Here is a 20,373-nt window from a genome sequence, read left to right as displayed (position 1 = left end):
AACAGGCTCTCTGCATATGAATTGTTTTGTGTGACAACATCTGTACAGTTCCAAGTAAAAAACATGATAAATTCAGCTGCTTACTATATATAAGAAATTAATAAATATTGCATTCCCTAAATTAAAGGTAAGCTTCTAACTTCTGTAGTACAGTGATGGTAATCATGCCATATAAATGTAAAATATCAGCAATTCAGAAGTTCTCATCAACCCTGGAGTGGAAATTCATCATGTACCTATTTCTGTAATAAGCAGTAAGACATCCCTGCCTGACAGGGGGGTAGACTAGATCTTCAGAGCTCCCTTGCAGCCCAAACCATGCCATAATTCTGTGACAATCTTCTCAACAGGACTAAAGTCTCCATTAGTAGTGTTGGGGCACTGCAGAGAGCTCACCCATATGGAACACCTCACACAAAGACACATCTCTGCTCCTCATGGCAGCACCACCAGATCTCTGGGCCAGCTGAAGGAAAAAAAGTTTGGAGAGATGCAGGATGAAACTAGTCACAAAAAGCCTCTTTAACATCAAACTCCTCAGGTTAAATCTCTCACCTTAGCAGCAATTTGTCAGACACCAGGCTCATTGTCCTACACTCACCTCTACTGTCACTCTCCAGATTCAATATCATTTTTGTATTTTTCTGCTCATACCTGCAAACTGATGAGAGTTAATCCAGAAGTCTTGCATTCACAATTATGCTTCAACACTATTCACTGCTTCAGCTAGCTTGGCAAAGAGAAGCCTTCAAATCCTGTTAGTTTGTAGTATGATAGCTTCTCCCTTTTCCAGAGTAATTGAGTAGCACTCTACAGTTTCATTCCCAACCAGTCCCTTGCAGTTTTTGTCTGTACTCTGAGCCTGTACAAAGCGCTGGTGCAGCAGCATCATTGCAAGCTTTTCACTTAAAAGCATATTTACAAATTGACAGTCCTGGTTTGACAAGACAGAAAAATTCCCCTTTACCTTTGCATCCTGCAAAACAAAACAAGTAAAGACAGTCATAGCAAAACAGGCAATCACTCTATGTTAAAATTAACATGGGCACATGTGAGCTTTTCCAGTGGGAAGAGGGGAAAGGTTTCCTGACTCATGGCAGTAAATCCTTCCTCAACACAACCCTGAAGTTAATAAAAACAGGAAAGTGCAGAGGGAGAACATACACACAACTTTGCATATTTAATTGTTTTCAAGATGTTCCCAAAAATCCAACAGAACTGATTTCATGTAAGTCCATGCTCAGAACAGGTAATGCTTGCACTCTTTATCTGAGTTTTTTCCATGTAACATGGCTGGATTTAAGAAAACATTTGCCCCGGTTGAAGGCCTGCCTCTATGCATGGCACAGACTGAAATGTATTTTATGCACCATCAGGATTAAATAAGTAAAAAAATTAAGTCCTTTACCACAACTGAACTGTATATTCAATTAAATTAAAATGTTATCAAGATATTGGTATTACAGTAATGGAGACAGCCCAGTACATAAAACAATATATATATTTATTTGCACAAAAAGTTCCATTTTCAAGTGCATGTATGCTTTTTCTACTACTTTACGGCACTTTGCTTTTTGAAAAAGTCAAGAACAATCATGAACAAGAGAAAGACATACTATTCATTTGACAGAATGACTTTCATCCTACAACTGTAAGCCTGAGAGCATCTTATGAACTGTAAGGCAAATTAGGAATTCCTTCTGAAGTGAGTAATCTCTATTCAGTTTCATTAACTCAAGTGGAACATTCACAAGAAAAGTGTTACATGACTAGGACATGATACATGACTGTGGTGTTCCCTATGGCTACAGCCAACAATATGCAGGGGTGGGGTTATATTCTCAGACAGAAAAAGACAGAAAGCTGAAAGATCCACAGTAAGTTGCCAGAAACACTTACTGACAGAAAAAAAACCCCAACCATTATGTATGCAATCACATGACATAGTTAAGCACAATTCCCATTTCAGAGAAAACAGGTAAATTGCCATATAATGCTCAGAATTAGGACATCTACAGACTTTAAAGCCTGCAACCTTCATTTAGAGACAAGCTGGTATTATTTGGCAGACAAATGCTGATAGCTCACAACTGACAGTACAAACATTACTTGAAATCTGGTTCCATTAATGGAATAACTACAAACACTGGATACAGAAGACCATTCAAATTATACTGGTGGACAGATTTTCCACATCTTCTCCTTTGCTGAAATTTCATCACTTCAAGTGACTGAAATCAAAGATGTGCTGCTGAAACTAGTTCAGTCTTCCCACCTGTAGTTATCACCTTGATTAGACTGCCAGAGCTGGGTCTATCCTTTCCTGTTATCCAGTCATAGAAAGTTCTGTTTTAAAATAAATGGATAAAATAGGGTGAGGGAGAACAAAAAATTACAACTACTATCAGGTATATTGACAGGAAGAATAAAATACAAGCCTATTACTTTTCCTTCTTTTCCTACTGCTCTCTCTAGTGATGTCAATGTGATGTGATCACTGGATTCAGACCCTCAGAATTGTACAGAAGGCCCAGAGAAATCTAAGGGGTGTTAGAGCACACAGAATTTCCAAAATACCTCAAAAGAAAAGGCCAGGAGCTTAAAATGTCAGAGTCATTAGGTTTTTTCTCACTTGAAAAATTTAGAAAAGGGGAAGAAGGAGCTACTTTAGTTGCCTTAATAGCATATAGATAAAAGAAATACAGTTTTATGACTAGAATAGAGTTGCTAAACTCATTACTCTGCCACTGGCCATTATAATATTATGATATTTAACTGTGAAAGTGGTCTCAGTGGGAGGGAAAAAAGCCTTAAGACATCCAAACAGTGCTGAGTAAAATGGACACCTTCTAGGTAGCAGACCAGGAGACTCCTTATCAAAAGACAACATAATCTCCTTCCTCAAAATAGACTAGAGAGAGTGAAGTGTATTTTACAGGTCCTTCAGCCTTTCCAATAGAGCACATAGCAACTGTCATGTTGGAACATCCCACAATCCAACAAGAGCTCCCAGGGCACAAAATCCAAGTGCCATATGGGAAAGGATTTCCTGCATTGTTCCCAAGATGCAGATGTTGCCAACAGATGCTGATGTTGCTCAGTGAGATTTTCAGTTTTCCAAGCACTGGGGTTAAACTTTAGGGAATCAGAAACAAAACAAACCAATCAAGTGAATTCTCCTGTAAGGATAAATTATTTAAAAGTTCAACTTAAAAAATGAATTTGCAACACTGCAACATCTAGCTAAGCTGTCCCTGGAGCACAATGAATTAGGGATCTTTTTCTGAACATTTTCAGGCCAGCTAAATTCAATTGATGAGGCATGTTTTAAAGAGGCTCATCAGACAACTGCAAAGGCCCAAACTAAACAGATACAACTAAAACCATTTCCATCTCTGGCATCCACCTTAAAAAAAAATTACAGAAAAGGAAATCTGATGTCAGAACTAAACTACTCTCTGAACAATTAGCAATAGGTAAATGCAATTCCACTGTCAGTTCTAAAAGACTTTTAAAATGTGAGTTCACCCTCAACAAAAACTCTGCTACTCCCCATCACACCGCAGAAGCAATACTCATGCTGCATCTTCTCTAACCCTGAGGAATGAGAAGAGTAAGGCAGACAATCTCAGCCTGCCATTACATAAGCTACAGTTGAAGTTACAGCATTTTGCAGCATCATTCAGGACAAGTTTTTGTGGATAGTAAAAAAAAATCTGTACTAAATTCTTCTCAACAAGAGCAGAAATGTTGCCAGTTGATAGAACTGAACTAACATGCCATAAAACTGGGCAGTAAAATGTGTTTAGAAGAAAAAGAATCCCACCCAAGTTGAAATGCTTATTTGCAATTTATCTTTAAGCCAGGTGTCTCCTGCACCTGCTGTTTGCAATTTAATTTGTCTACAGGTTTTAGGAAATTCTCCAGCTTCCAACTGCTTAAGGCTATCTTCCTTGCTGGAATAACTCATGTAGAGAAGCTGAAGTTGATGGAGTTAGGCTAATTTTCTCCAGTTAGGAAGCCTGTGCAATTAAACCCAATGTGATTTAGAAAGATACCCAATAAGATGATGGAGGAAAAAAAATCCACCCAAATCCAAGACAGCTATTTAAACAGAACAGGCACTGAGATGCAGCAGCAAGAGGGACAGGGAGCAACTGTTTAGTTATCCCACAGATACTCACTCTGCAATGAATTCTAAAGGTGTCCAGGAGCTGAAATCTGCATCAGGCATTGATTTCCTGTTTGCTGGTGTATCTAAGGTAACCCTGTGATTAAAAAAGATAAGCAAGCCTTTTATTTATATATCATGTTTCTGATGAGCACCACCTGCTTCAATTCACTGCTGTAATATGTCCTTGACTTTACACCAGGTGATATGGATTTCCTTTGCATCCTCCCCATGTGTTAACATTATATAGTCATTAGTTTCAATGTATATCCAAGGCTCCAACTAAGACCCCCCAGCTTCCTGGCTAGCTGAGGAAGTGCCCATTGGAGCCATCACTCAGCTTGCAGCTCCCCTCCCACCTCTCTCATGCAGATGGGGAATGGCAGCAATAAGCCTGTTCACACGTACTGCCCAGCACACCTGCACTACATGCATGCTTTCAAGAGACCAAGTGCATAAATACAGGAAGTTTTGAGTTTGACAGGACATATTTACACTACCTACAATGACATGAAAGGGCTAACTTTCCAGAACTCCCTCACTGAAATGTTGTTGACAATCCAAGGTGTATTAACCCTCTCAAAAATTCAGTTAAGAACAGCATCTTACATGAGAACTACACAAGAGCAGCATGCACAAAAATCCAGTGATCTTGGTGTGTGCCTGCCTATAAAGCTCTCTAGAAGGTGATGTCAGTTATCCAAACACATTTAAAGCCATTCCTGTCTGACCTGAAGAAGTGTCTTAAGAGTGTGTGTGAGGAAACCCAAAGTAGAGAATTCAGGTAGTGTATCAAATCTCTGTACAGAACTCTCTAGTCTTACATTTTGAGTCCTGAACTAGATATGGACCTGGCAAGAAAAATACTTTTAATTTTTGCAACAGAATTGATAAAATTAAACACAGTTAAGACCTACTAGGCCATCCACATTTTACTAGCTTTCCTGAAAAAACATGAAAGCAGCTAAATGCAAGCTAAATTTTTTTTTGGTTTACAGGTCCTCAAAGCAACCTAATTTTACCAGTCAAACATAGGCATGCAGCACCTTAGGAAGAATATCTTTAATCAAGTGAAAACCTGTCAAGGAATCCTTTGCCTTACTATTATCACAGAGATAAGTCTAAAACTTTGCTGAACAGTTCATCTTGTTTTTACAGTTCTGTCTATCCTGAAATAAAGAAATCACATGTTAATGCATGGCTACAGTTAAACTGGTTAAAAGTAAATCAAATTTTAATCCTAACATCCACTACTGTTTTGCAAAGGCAAAGAAAAGAATGTAATCATTTTTAGGGTGACTTGTGTAAGTCTTTGTTCATCCAGTCAAGATGCATCCTTTCTCTGTGAGGAGGTTTGAAAGGCTGTTTGTGTGCTGTGAATAGGACACAGCAAACATATCTGTGTGGCTCTAGGTTGCAGCAGTAATTGAATTAAACAACACAGGCACAGACAACTAAGCAACCACTTACGGTAAAATGGCAACTGCAGCAGAGCCAGATGGCAGCCCACTGCTGGCACCAGCCAGACTCTGACAAAGCTGATGCACTGCTCCTTTGGCCATGCCATAGGCAATCATCCCTAAAAATTAAAAACAGGCAAATCAGAGCACTATCAGAACAGCCCTCAACATCAGCAGTAACATGACAGGAAACTAAAGACTGTTTGATGAATATTAAGAATACTTACTTACCACAGCCAGAAAAGAATCAGACTTTTAAAACATATTAAAGCATACATATTAAAAGAAAAAAATATAATATTAATAAAAAGGCTTTAGTAGACATCCAGAAACTATCACAGAACTCAGTTAACTTAGCACTACAGAAATAAGCAGCTTACCACGCCAAGCATGTTTAGTCAAAGTATCCAAACGCACCCTGAAGGATGTGATCTACAGGGCTAAGTTTACAAATTTAACAGAGCAAGATGCTCATAGACTTTAATAAGGCACTCTTCTATTAATTTTCATCAAATAACTATGGTATTTGTGAGTTTGGACCCAAAGAGATACAGCCCACTTCTCTCTCAAATCTGGAATTCACTTGGTCAGCATCCCAGGTCTGACAGGCACTGTGGAGAAAGCTACGAAAAACCCAACTCTCATGGTAGAAAATTAATAAATAATGTGCAGGACAAGGAAGCTTTTTCCTAAAAACTGCTGCTTTCTAGGCAAGTCAGCATTTAGCAGTGTAAGAGCAGTATGAACCAGAGCATAAGGCACACTGCTCAGGAACAAGATCTGGACAATGAAAGGTCTCAGATGTCTCAAGGCATGTATCTGTCAAGAAGTCCAGACACAGATAAAGTACCTAAGAAAACAGCTCTACTACAACTGAATGCCTCCCTTCCTAGCCATCTATACAGCTATTCAGCCCCTTTCCAACACTCCTAAAGAAGTATTCTGAACACAGTAGAAATACATATACAATGTAATTAAACATAGTATATAACATCCATTTTTCTTAGGAGGAATCATGGACAGCACTAGCTAACTTATTTTACTGTTATGATAAAAATATTCACATGTGTATGACATTCCTCTCCTGTCTTGCCTAAACCAAACATTCTAATTCTTCTTAGAAACCTTTTCATGCCTGATACATTTCTCAAACATCATGCTCACCCTGCTTCTGTCACTGTTCATGTAATTTTCAGTGTTCTTTGGTTTGCACTATGTGAGGCAAGATTTTCTCATAGGAAAAGAAAAATCTCATTAACAGCAAACAAGAAAAAGATTCTTTCTTCCAGAACACCCAGTCATAACAAGGCTAGTAAGGCATATTTGCAAAAGTTGAGTAACAACTCTTTCCCAATTCTTCCTGATGTTAATAAGTTGCATGTGTTTGCCCAAAGCACTGCTGTGACTTTTAGAAAAATCCAGACCAGCTGAAACCAGCTAGTTCAAAACAGAAAGGCTCATCACTTTGATTCCTGTGTTGTGGTCTCTACCTCCCAAGACCACCCAAACAAAAACCAGGAAAATTTGCCAGAATTCACTTTTTTTCATTTGTGTATAGTCAGTCAGCAGTTCACTGTAAAACATTCATCTGCTTATTCTCAAAAATAAACCTTTTATCTTTTACTATAACAGATGCCACTATAAAAACAAAAGATTAATTATTAACTAGAAAATATATAGAATATTTTTGCCTGAACAGTTTTAGGCAAAGCTTTCAGGAATATTCATAAATTATATATGTTTTAAAATCTTAGTATCTGTGTCTTAAAAATATTGTTCAAATGACACTAATAAAGCCTTGGGAAATATGAGTATTTGCCTCAAACTTTCCTTTTGCTGCCTGTGGGCTTGTGTGTCAGTGCCTACTTTTTTTTTTTTTAATTTTAAATTGCTCCCAGATTTTTTCCTCCAACGTGGAGGAAGAAATCTGGGAGCAATGCAGACCAACGTGGTTGAGGGGTAAGATTAAAAATGCAATAAAGTTCCTATTAAATAGCTAGCTGAGGACAAAGCCAACAGTCAACAAGCTTATCTATGTTTGAGGCAAAGATAGACTGGAATCAGAACATGAACAGGACAAGCATGGTTATCAGAATCCACTGAGTCATCACCAACAGAAAGATTGGTCAATTAAGGACTCTGTCTTTCAGAACACAAATAGGAAATTTAACTTTGTCTAAGCATTGTACTTCTATTGCTGTGTGCTTCTAGTCTTCACTGTCTTCCAAACATTTTTCTGTATCATATACTAGCCAAGCACATTTCACCAATGCATGTCAAATACTATTTAAATACTGATTCTACATGCTTGCACTACAGCTTTGAGAGATTCAATATTGCTACCTGTAAAATTACATTTTCCTTACACATTTCAGCAGCAGGATCTCATCTGTGCTAGATGACTGCTGGTGTCTCTGCAGCTGTCATGCATAGCATTTTACCTGGGGTTCCAGACAAAGCAGCTTGAGCTCCTGTCAGAGTCAAGAGGCCACCTTCTTTCAGATGTTTTGTGGCAAGGTGGCTGGAAATAGTTGATGTCCAAACACTCTGCTTCCACATCAGATCACAGTTTTTGTATAAAGCTGATCAGGAAGAGAATTAATGAAATTAGCCAAAGGAAGACAACAAACTCTGATTTCCTCACTGTTACACAGAGTGCAACAGCACTATGAAAACATGCTTTCTGCCATTTTCTACCTCTACACTGTAAAATATTCATTTACATCTTTTGTATCTCTTTCTCTTTGAGCCTGTAACAGTCAAACCAGAAGGGGGAAGGAAGGGACACATTTCACCAGATTTATTCCAGACAGAAAACAAGGCTATTTTTATTCTTGTATCCCTACAGCAGTGGGCAAAGTACAAATTTCATTATGAATGTTACATGTTTAAAAGCCTTTTTTCAATCAGAAGGGTTTCTTCTGTAGCATGATTAGGCAGTGCCTTCCAATATTGCATTGCACAGTAACAGCTCAGAGAGCTGCAGAAGCAACTGAGGTTTATGCATAAAGCAATGACTTAGGAAACAACATCAATGTGTCTTTCATACGTTACCTGACACAGGTAATCTCAGCAAAAATCAGCTCATAGATAACAATGCTGAGCTCCTTCAGAAAGCACATCAAAACTTTCAGGTAAAAATTAGTGCAACAAACATTACTGAAGAAACAAAGTGCTGTGCAAATTTAACAGAAAGCAAAAATTCAGAGAAGCACTAAGAAGCTCTATGACTAAGCTATTTTGTACTTCTACACTTCTGTCCTCTTATGGACTCAGGAAGAAAGATTTTTAAGGACTTCTCTCAGACACCATCCATGTTTTCACCATCATATCTGTACCAAAGGCTTACACTTGGCTTTGGCACTGCCTCCAGCCCATCCTCCTGCTACACACAGGATCGCATCCACCTTTTCTTCACCAAGAAGTTTCCCAACTTCTGCTGTCACCTTCAACACATAGAACAAAAACATACTGAAAACACTGGACTGATAGGGTAAAGAGGTAAACACCATGAATGCCTTAATGCTACTTTTTCCTACTTATGTATCTGAGTAACACAGGGCACAGCAATTTAACAGCTATAGAAAATCAATATTTATGATTCGTGAACTCAAAACAACTATGTATAAAAATAACTATAGATGAAAGTCAGAGGAATGAAAGCCATAGAGTGTGTGATGTCACTGGAAATAAGTGATCATCATCAGGGCCGAAACACCTGACCCTTACCTCTACTGCTAAAGAAAATTATGACTTGCTTTTGACAGGTTCTTTTCAGAGTATGGTGTCGTTTAAGATAAGAAATGAAACTCCAGGTCTGACAAGGACTACTACTGTCACTTTTGATGACAGTGCAAGAAAAACAACTAAAGATTAGCCTCCTTATTGCTTCTGTCTAGACCACAGCCATCAGTTTGAGTCTGGCCTCTAAATTTGAGCCTGTATACTTTAAGATATCTATAATTTGTTCTCTTTAAAATGTAAGACCTCACAGCTGGTAATGAATTTGTTGGCTACAAATTTTCTCTGTCAAAGCAAATAGCAAACAATCTATCTCTCAAGAAGTGAAGAAAAACCAAAAGTTTTTGCAAAACCATACTGAAAATTGTATTGTAAACATTCTATGTTACTCTTCCAAGCTTTAGGAGTTGTGTATATATAAGAAACCCATATTGGGTAGATATTCAGTATATCAGTAACAGAAATTGGCTTGAAACTTAAAATGTAAAAAATGAATGCTATCTGTAGAGAATTAAGCAAAGCACTTTTTTAGGCTGGCTTATATTCTCCCACATTCCTGTTTGTGGAAACCAGTGCATTGCCCTAGGGGCTTATCATACCTTAATCCCTTGGGGTTTAGGTTCATACACTTTGAGCGTGCCATCTGCTTACACACAACCCATTTTTAAGTTAGGTATTTGAAATAGAGTTTTAAGGTGTCCTTACCCATCTTCATTATAACTCACCTGGTTCAGTCTGTGACTTTTAAAAATCAAGACAAAAACAAAGCAAAACTGCCTCATGTGCTGAGCCTCCAATATCCCAGATCAAGCTCTTTCTGCATATTCAGTTAAAAGGAATTACAAAAACTTCAGAAGAAGGGATGAGCAGAAGCTGAAGGACCTTGAGATTCACGGTACGGTTGCTGCTCCATGCGTGGAGCCGGACCCATCCCTGCAGCCACCTTGATACCGCGGGCGGCAGCGAAAGAGATGCGCACACCCGGGGAAGGCTGCGGGCATCGCCCGGCCGAAGGGATCCGCACACCCAGAGGAGGCTGCGTGCACCGCTCGGCCGAAGGGACGCGCACCCCCGGGGGAGGCTGTGGGCATCACTCGGCCAAAGGGATGCGCGCACCTGGGGAGGCTGCGTGCATCTCCCAGCTGAAGGGATACGGACACCCTGGGGAGGTTGCGGGCATCGCCCGGCCGAAAGGATGAGCACACCTGGGGAGGCTGCGTGTACCGCCTGGCCGAAAGGATGCGCACACCTGGGGAGGCTGCGTGCACCGCCTGGCCGAAGGGATGCGCAGCCCCAGGGATGGTTGGCTGCTGCACCGCTCCACCGCCTCAGCCGGCACTGGCCACCCCGCGCCCGCCGCCGACCCACCTGTTCGGCCTGCTCGGGGAAGGAGTCGGTCGCTCTCACCACCACGTTGGCGCTGGCATCCGCGTTCTCCGCCAGGTCGATGCTGGCCACCCACTGCGGCGGCGAGAGGAAAGGCGCGTTAGCGGCCCACGGCCCAGCCCGGCGGGGCACGGTCGCTCCCCCGCGGAGCTCCCCGCCTCGCCACCTCCCGGCCCGGCGCTTACCCAGTTCTTGGACTTGAAGTACCGCACGCACTGGGAGCCCAGCGCCCCTCTGCCGCCGTACACCAGCACCCTGCGCGCCGCCATGCCCGCTGCTCCGGCGCTGCTCTCACGGCGCGGATAGGCCGCCTCACGGGGCGGGCGAGGGGCGGCAGCGGCCGGCCGTGGGCGGGGCGAGGGGCGGGGCGGGGCTGCCCGCCCGGGCCGTGCGGAGCCGGGGGAGGCGAGGGAGGGGAAATCCCAGTGCCTCGGCCCAGCCACGGCAGGGGCCTTGTCACTAGTCGCCAGGGCTCCTGCTGCTGTTAGTTAGTTAGTTAGTTAATTAATTAATTAATTAATTAGTGGCTCTGAAGGTCCTGCCAGGGCTCGGGTAGCAGTAACCGTAGAAGTGCGGACAATTACGGCCGGTTTTTTTTTTAGTACTCATGGATCGCAGCTGTCGCTTGAGTTACCCCTCAGGAGTGCCCCGATCTCCGGCACGGCTGGCCAGGCCACCCCCCGCTGCCAGGGGCTTCGTGCGCCCCGCTGTAATTCAGGAGCTTCCAGACCCATCCTTTCTGTCCCTCAGATAACTCTGCCTGCAGTGACATTTACAGGCTGGGTGGAAGCAGGCGCCGGAAAGCTCAGCACAGCTCAGGCGACAGCAGAATCCTTCAGACAAATTATACTGTTTTGATCCTTCTTCCCTTGCACACAGATATTTACCCACTTTTTAAAATAATCCAATAAACTGGATTCTTCTCCAAATTTTCTTCACATGAGGTTGCAGTAAGAAACTTGATGTCATTTGAGCAGGACAATTAAACCCCTGAGGAAATATTAGACAGGCCATAGAGATAGGATTACTTGCTACAAAGAAGCATCACCGCACTACAATGTAATGAAGCCCTTACTTGCAACCATTTCGGGATGTTGTTGCAGCAAAATGTATTTTTTGCCTTGATTTTTAACCATACAGGTTAATTGCTGGACCTCCAAAATACAAAGAGAAGTATCTTGAAATGCCTGGTATTCGGCTGTGGATTTTGGAGCATGATGAAAAATGGGAAATCCGTCTGACTGCTGCAGAGAGGGCTTGGAGATGATCCCTTGAAAGCACTAGGATGCCTGGCTGCTTTAAAAAGACATTATTTGCCTTGGCTTCCCTAATAAGTTTTGTGTCTTTTATCTTGATTGTTGTTGCAATGGGGATCCCAAAGTGGATGACTGGAAAGATCCTTTGCAAAACAGGGGTTGATTTGGTCAATGCCACAGATCCAGAGCTGGTCAAGTTCATTGGAGAAATTTACTACGGTCTCTTTCGGGGTGGCAAAATACGCCAATGTGGCTTGGGCGGGCGGCGTTCCAAATTCACAAGTAAGTACAATTTTGGTTGAATATTTAGTCTAATATCTAGTCCAAATTTAACATTCTGTTATTTTTGTTTACAGAACTTGTAGAATGCAAATTTGTATTATTAAATAAATATGTAGTCTTTATGGTTTGACGTTTGGAGTGTGAATATAAAATTTCTATCATTTCATTAATACTTTCTGCTATAGTTATATTCTGTAATCCTGGAATCAAGCTGGGGAAAAAAATCCCTAGGGCCTAGATGGAGAGTTTCCTTTTAGCCCTGTGAAGGGGTGAAATTCATTTGGAGATGACCCTGTAAATCATACATTCCCCTTGACCGACTTTTTCCTATGTCACGTTTTGTTCTGCCACCCCTCTGCCTCTGTCCTTACCTTCTCTGTTGAACTCTTCTGAGGATTTTTCCCTTTAAGAAGCCGAGATTTATTTAGCTGGACACATTTCTGTATTTCTCTGGCTGTCCTAATGCAAATATCTACCATAGCACATATCGCTAACATTATTAACATGTTGAAGAAATTCTTACCTTCTTCTCCATTAAGTTGGGAGACAAAAAAATTGCTGAACTTTTAGCAAATATAGAAACTCTTCTAAACTTATTCCTTCTAACATAAAAGATTTTCTTGAGGTCTTGAAAGCTCTGAGCTGTACTCTGGACGATTTCCAAATTTCACTTATCCTGTTCTGTAGTGAAAATGGTAATTTGCATTGAAAATTTTTATTTCAGTGTACAGATTTACTGAAACTTAAACCAATACAAGTTGAAGCTGTTGCAGTCTCACCATATCCCTGGCCCACAGCAATGCTGTCCTGTCCCATCCTTTGCAATGGCTCTGGTAGCTGAGGTGAGGTATTTCAGAAGTTAAACTGGCCAAAAATTTAGCCTACAAAAATAAATACTTGTTTTCCCATAGGATTGTGTCTGACTACACAACTACACAAGCACTTCTATAAAAATTGAAGGAGGGTGTGACTGTGGGACTTCAGAGGGAATGTAGAAAAGAACCAGAGCAACCTCAACTTGGATCAGCATGACCAGTTGTTAAACTGGATTAATTTGGACTGGTAACCAAATTATTGCTCAAGCCCTGACTGCAACTACAACTTCATGACATGGACATAGCAGTCATGCTCATCCAGCCCCAGTTCTTTCACTCCATCCTGGCAGAGAGAATGAGAAAAACTCTGTACAACTTTTTGGACTATTTAATGAACTTTCTGATTTTTTACTGTGCAACCTGAGAGGGAGGCATAATGTTCCACAGTCACTCTGGAGTACATCGATATGCAATTGGAAGATGTGAGCTGGCACTCCTTAGACAAACAGAGCTCTCACTGAAGCTAGTAATAATTCTTTGGTAGAACTGTAAAATATTAAGTGCAGTAGGCACAAATATGCAATTTGGTCAACAAGTGTTCCAGAGATTTTCCCTTTTAAATATTTCAATAACTCTACTGAGTTTGATATTTTCACAATCATGGTTTCAAACAACAATACACAAAGCTGATACTTTAGCACAATGGTAAGCAGGACTGGGGGTTCTGGGTTTGACTTGACTTTTTTTTGGTTTGAATGTCCCCCTTCATCTCCAAGCATTCTGAATTTACTGGGGTGCAAGAACAGTGAGACTTTTCATGAGGAATGTGATAATATAAATGGACTTTACTGGCACCATAGATGAAGCTAACACATCATATGGCGCAGTATTGCAGTACCTCTGACACTTCAGAATTTCAAATTGAAAAAATTTACTGTTATTGGTACATCCCCTTTCACTCTGTTAACATCCACTAGAGTAGACTTATGGCTGGAACACTCTCTTTTAGCTGGGACAGTGACTCTGTTGCCGTAACAGGTGTCTACTGCTCTTTTGTACTCCTCAAGACGTATCATCTGGCCTCCAGCTGCAGCTTCTGGAAATGTCCCATCCTAAGTGCAGCATGTATGTTAGACCACAGGTTTGTTATGATGGTCCTAAAGCACCTAAGCTGGCATAAGATGCTTCTGTTTTGACAATTGAGTCAAGCCCTGGAACAAGCTGGGGAAGCCACGTGTTTTGCCTGTGCATAGCAAACTGCTGGCTTTTGTCTGGAGTCTCCAAGCAATATCCTTCTCATGGATTCTTATTTCTGTGTACTAAGCCAGACTCACTGAGCAAGTCATTGAGATTTGGCTGCCAGACTCAGAAAAGAGACCAAATAATCCTTACAACTACCCTAAAATCTCTGATGGTTTGTAAGGAGCCTTAATTCCATGTGCTTCGTTGTTACTCTGCCAGTTATTTTCCAGTCAGAAAGCAACCTAGGTTTTGGATTCCCATTTCTCATACGTACTTCTGATCCTCATTACTCCCCTCATTTCTTGTTGACAGAGTCTTCTGCAGCTCTTCTGTGCACCAAGCCCAAATACAACCCCAGAATGAGCTGCTGAAAGGGTAGATCTGTTGAATCACATCATTTTTTTGTGTGAGATTTGTACAGTATGATTTTTTTCTACAGGATCTACTATAATTCTGTCCTGTCATGATCAAATTATATGCTTGAAGTTCATAGTGACATCTACCAACTATTGCTGCCTACTGTTTAGGTGGCTTGTTTGAACTTCAGGGCTTTTGTCAGTTATGCAGCACAGGTAGGAATTTATTTATTTGTTTATAGCATAGTATACCTTCTTTGTAATAACTTTTTAGTAATTGGGCAGTGAGTTTTTCAGAACATGGATGAGTGTGCAGTGCTATGCTAGCTGGAGGTCTCCTCTTGATCACCTTGTATTTTAGGGTTCCTCTCAATCAGCTTCTCTCTTTCTTGTCAGTCAACATCACCTACAATTCCCTACTCACATTTCTTCTGATTCTGCTACTAGAGGGCTGCAGGATAAACTAAACACTCAGGTGTACATTTCCTGCTGCTCCTGCCAATCTGGCCCTCCAACAAAGGAGCTGTGTCTGTGAAGACAGAACCAAGAAAATTACTGTTCTCAAGAGACAAGTGAGTGTCAGGCTGCTGAGGGAGAGCTTGTGCCTATAGCAAACCATGGGAGTGTTTCACCTAAAGCCCTGACTGCAATAGTTTACAAGCTTCCTACATCTGTGGGCTAAAACACTGCCAGATGCCCAGAAAAGCACAAAAGGGCCATAAACACTAGATGAGAAACCAAGAAGGGAATCTTAAAGGGCAAACCTGTGGGATTAGGACATATGAAATCAGGGCAGATCTCACTGGAGCCAGCAGTAAAGAGAGGATTAGAAAAAAAAGAAGAAGAACATGAGAAAATAAACACAGAAAAAGGTGATACTATTTTAGGCAGCTAGGGAACAAGGAAACTGAGACTATCAGACTTCAAATGGATGAGATAAAAAGCATGAGACAGGAATGAGAAGCTCAAAACCAGGAGTTTGGTATTGAGAACAGAGGTGAAAAAGAGACAGGAAAGTATGCAGCAGACAATACAGCACCAGAGATAAAGACATTAACACTGCTAGATAAATAAGCAGGACTTCAGCCTGAATCCTTTTTCACAGATCCTGTTTAGAGGATTATTCCTGTAGCAGAATATCCCTGGTTTGATGCACTGAAAAATAAAGCATCAGGAACTGAGATGTATGCAACTAGCTGAATATCAAATCTCCATAAAAAAACCAGTCTTCCTTAAATATAAGTTGAATTTGAAGCACCAGCACAGTGTGATGTTTACCATCATCAAGAAAACCAATACACTGAATAGACGATTTATTTTTTCTTGACAGTTTTCCCACACATGGTGAAAAAGTTGAATACAGGCCTGCATGTGATGATCATAATGTTCCTCTGTGTGGCCATTTTCTTTTCTCTGGTCAGTTTTGGATTCTGCATTCTTAACGCAATAAAAGTTCCTTACCGGGCTATTAACGGTCCAGCAGGAGCATGCCTTTGGAACTTCCTTGCAGGTAAAGTAATTTTCCAGTGTTTTTCTCTAGTCACATTCACAGAAAATGATACAAGTTCCTTCTTTTGCCTTACTGAATACCTCTTTGATTTAAATATTGTGAATACAGTGAAGTTGGCAGTTAATTCACACCTATCAAAACAGAACTTTCAGGTGGTATCTTGGCTTATTGTGTCTAGTTTAACATTTAACAGGAGCTGTGAATGCCAGCCTTGAGGCTTTGTGTCATGGATAAAAATATGTTTGTCCACACAATAAAGCCTAAGCATTCTGAAGGTGTTTAAACCATGCCTTTGTCTATCCCTACTCTGTATAGTGCTCAGTGATGTATTCAGTAAGTCTTTTGAAGCATGACCAAAATATCTGTCTTGTTTTGATTTGATAATGGTGAATACTTATTTCATTTTGTTGCAGGTGGGTTTGTAGTACTTGGAGTCACCAGCTTCATGGCTGCTGTAAAACTTCATCACCTCACAGAAAGAATTGCCAATTTTCGGGAAAATGTCTTTCGTTTTGTTATCTTAGAAGAACGCTTTGAAGACTGTTTTTGGATTTGTGTGGCAAGTGCCACAGCACATGCAGTGAATTTGCTGCTAATAGCCATTAGTGGGATTCATTTCCCTAAAATTAAGACTAAAACAGAAGAAGTGAATGTAACAGCAGAAGATATCATGTACTAACAAATCTACACAAAACAATTTTGGTCAAGTGAACTGTTGTGACAGGAACAGCTTCTTGGCTCTTCAGCCTTTGTTTTGGATAGATGATTTATGTATAAACCTGAATAAACGTGTCAGTCTACAATACCAGCAATTAACATGTCTGTGAAAAAAATATAAAAACCCCAAATGTTATAAATATCATTATTCTCAAAAGAGACTGATATCTGCAGTGAGTATGTGCTGTTTCAGTTTTTGAAAATTTGGACTTTGGGGTATTTTAGAAAGCTAAGGTAAAATATTTCATCAAACCAAATGTCTTCTTTATTTAGAAAGACGCCATGTTTATCACAAATCTTTGAAACTATAAAGTTATTTCAAAAGAAAAAAATGTATATTTGGCATTGACTTTCACAGAATTATCTAGAACATATTAAGAAGTACATATATCTTTGATGATGTTATATAGCATTGAAAAAGAGAACTTCATCAGCTGTGAGGCTAAAGTTAAGGGGCAGCAAAGGCTAAGTGTCTGTGTATGAAATGTTTTTAAAACAGGAATTATCCAATACCACAAGGCAAAGAAGTGAGAAATGTTAAAGTATATGGGATGCTATTAGTCTGTGAAGAAAAATTATTAGCTGCTAGATGAATATTTTATTGCAGCCTCTGGAAGTAAACAGATTAAGGGTAATAGTGCTTTTAGATAGTCTGAAAATATTAATCTGACAGATTAATTTCTTCATAACTGTGTTAATTGTTAAATCTATCTGAAATCAAGTAAAAGTGATGTATGATGAAACAGTATTGAAATTATTAGAACTGGCTAAATGGATGGAAAAGTTGCTTTCTTAGGAAGGACCATAATTTTGGCAAGGATTCGACCAGTTCATGGGTCCCAAGGAGTGAGTATTTTTGAGAAAAGTATATGGAATATACCATTAAGAATGGATACAGTGGCCTCTACCCTCTCTGGGTTGGATCTACAAGGTTAGCAGGATTATGAGTGAAGCAGAAATTTGTGAGGGTGCCTTTGCAATAGTCCCTACTAACCTATCTTCTTCAAGACACCATGAGCCACTTTGGTTTTTCAGGAGCACTAAAATTATTTTAAAAATTTAAAAGATAGATGGAAAATTATGATTGTAACAGTCTAGAGAACCGTTACAATTTTAGTATAAAGTAGACTCCATAAAGCAGAAAAAGTTCCTATTTTTTACCACCCTCTTGCTTCATTGTTCTAAATTTACTGGTGCTTTGACTCAGACTGTGCCCTGAGCCACAGCTCCAGAAAGATGGTGCAATAGCCTGCACATGGATAGGCAGCAAACAAACCCAGGCGACAAAGGTGTCTTAGATGCTGCCCTGAAAACTGTCCACAGGGGCCTCTGTGGTACCACCACCTTCCCCTCCCAGAAAATTCTGAGTGGCTTTGAGATAGAAGAACTTGAAGTGCAGCATAATTCCACAAGTAGAAAATGTAATACTTGTAATTTGTAATTGTTCTATGAACATGTATAATTCAGACAGAGTTACTGTACACAAATAATTATATTGTGGCATGTCACTTAGCTTTTACTAAATATAATTCTCTTCAGGAGGTGAGAAGGAAACAGATTTTTAAATTGTCCATATTGAGTGATTGCTGTGAAAATGCTTTTCAGTAGTATTAATATGCATGTATTGCAACACATTTTCATACTGATAATGAACTGCTTGATGGCCCCCAAATTTCAAACCACTCCAAAAATATTACTGAATAAGAATCATGGGACTGTTTAGGTAAGGACAAGATTAAAGATTTGTTGGAGTGGATTCCTAGGGAGGTCACAGTAGCTCTGAAAGACCCTGTAGAATGCACTGTATACATGAAGTTAAAGGGGATGACTGGGCTGATAAGTATTGTAATTTCTTGGTTTGAATCAGTTCCAGAATGGAGCACACTCTGCAGTAATTGTGCAAGAGATTTCTCTCACAGCAGGCCTATGAAGCATCATTGTGGGATACTGTAGCTGCACAAGTTAAATGACCAGATAACATTCTCACCAATGACTGTGTTGTGACCTGTGAAAAAATAGAATTTTCAGTTCAGAATGAACTGAAGTATTGCCATGCATGAACTAAACTTAATGAAACAAATGTAAGGCTAAATTAAACTTTCAGCTGCACAGGTTGTCTGAGTTTAGGCACTGCTAAAATACTGATAGGTCAATGCATGGAATATTTGCCCTTGGATATTTTGTCTGGAGAAAAACAGGTTAAATGCAGGCATACATATTTGAAATGTACCATTACAAAGCCCACCCTGGGGCTAACAATAGGTAAGTTTATCACTTAGACCTTTTCAGCTTTCCCTTGTACTTCATAAACTAATTTCAAAAATGTGCAATTTGATATATGTGGTCTACTTTATTTATGCATTTTTATTATGCTTCACATAGTGTATCTGATCATATGCATGCTCAACATGTAGAAATGAGCACTTCTCTGGGGGCACTTCCTACCTTGGAAGATTTGAAATCCCAGATGAGAATATTTATGAGTAGTATCTACCCAGAACTTTGAAGATATTATGGGCCCAATCCTGTCTTTCCATAAAATTCAAGACAACTTCATATATCCCAGAAGTACCCACTTAATGTGTATGTACAGAATAATATATAGAAACTACATGAATGTGGAGAAGCTATGGAGTTCAAAGAACTAAAAATCTGTTCATTGTCCAAGAGCCTTGCCAAAATAAATGAAGCTGAAAATTAATTACCACTTTGATTCTTTAAATAATATTGTGGTTTAATGTTAAAAATATGTATTTTTACAAGATAAATCAATTTGGGTGCAATTTTCCTCATTCATTGTTTCTGAGTGCTGCTGTCCTTAATAAAACATGGTATTTGTCTCTGCACCACTTCATGGAAAAAGCTGTGAGGTGGGAAGTGCAGTGGACTCCTAGAGAACAGGCCCAACTCCTTCTACATCATGTTCTACTCATCTAACAGTGTAACTCCACTTAAGAATGTATGGAAAAGCAAACGTTGTTATACATATTGTCATAACGTGTCTTATTCTCATGCATTTAAATGAATTACTTAAAATCTATGCTTTACACTTCAGGAGCAGGGAAAGAAACAAAAAATGTCTGTCACCTGAAATGAAAATCCAGTGCATGTTCAATGCTCTTCAGACTAACAATACAATAATTGTCAGCAAACTCCAACCAGTTCTTTTCCATGCAGTGCTTTTGCTGACCATAAATCTACTTCTGATATTACAGTGATGACCCTGTATTCTGTTGTGAATTTTCCTGACAGAATGTAACCACAGTCATTCGGTTGTTTTGTGTTTTTTTTTCATTTGCCACATTTTTATTTCTTTCTGCAATTTCATCCTGAAATTGTTACAGCTTTCTCGTAGAAAATAACATGCCTTTGCAATAAAGTTTTATTTTTCCTAAATAAGTTACATTTTAATCTTCAATATGCAAATTAAGTTTTCA

General features: G+C 39.8%; 2 protein-coding genes across 2 annotated transcripts; one reads left to right on the top strand and one right to left on the bottom strand.

The window, feature by feature from the left end:
- Positions 1-1,483: 1,483 nt before the first annotated feature.
- On the bottom strand, positions 1,484-11,078 carry QDPR (quinoid dihydropteridine reductase). Its single transcript, XM_036382583.2, has 7 exons — positions 10,944-11,078; positions 10,741-10,833; positions 8,981-9,077; positions 8,073-8,213; positions 5,642-5,750; positions 4,185-4,268; positions 1,484-2,346 (listed from the first exon to the last, which is right to left on the bottom strand). Exons 1-7 carry the CDS (start codon positions 11,025-11,027, stop codon positions 2,238-2,240), a joined length of 717 nt encoding a protein of 238 aa, XP_036238476.1. The 5' UTR covers positions 11,028-11,078; the 3' UTR covers positions 1,484-2,237.
- Positions 11,079-11,529: 451 nt separating this feature from the next.
- Positions 11,530-17,024, top strand: CLRN2 (clarin 2). Its single transcript, XM_036382608.1, has 3 exons — positions 11,530-12,296; positions 16,040-16,219; positions 16,633-17,024. The coding sequence occupies exons 1-3, from the start codon at positions 12,044-12,046 to the stop codon at positions 16,896-16,898; spliced, it is 699 nt and encodes a 232-aa protein (XP_036238501.1). The 5' UTR covers positions 11,530-12,043; the 3' UTR covers positions 16,899-17,024.
- Positions 17,025-20,373: the final 3,349 nt, after the last annotated feature.

This window comes from Molothrus ater, chromosome 4 (assembly GCF_012460135.2).
Source record: "Molothrus ater isolate BHLD 08-10-18 breed brown headed cowbird chromosome 4, BPBGC_Mater_1.1, whole genome shotgun sequence".
NCBI classification, from domain to species: domain Eukaryota; kingdom Metazoa; phylum Chordata; class Aves; order Passeriformes; family Icteridae; genus Molothrus; species Molothrus ater.
The sequence above is the reverse complement of the archived record's forward strand: the minus strand, read 5'-3'. Positions and strand labels throughout refer to the sequence as shown.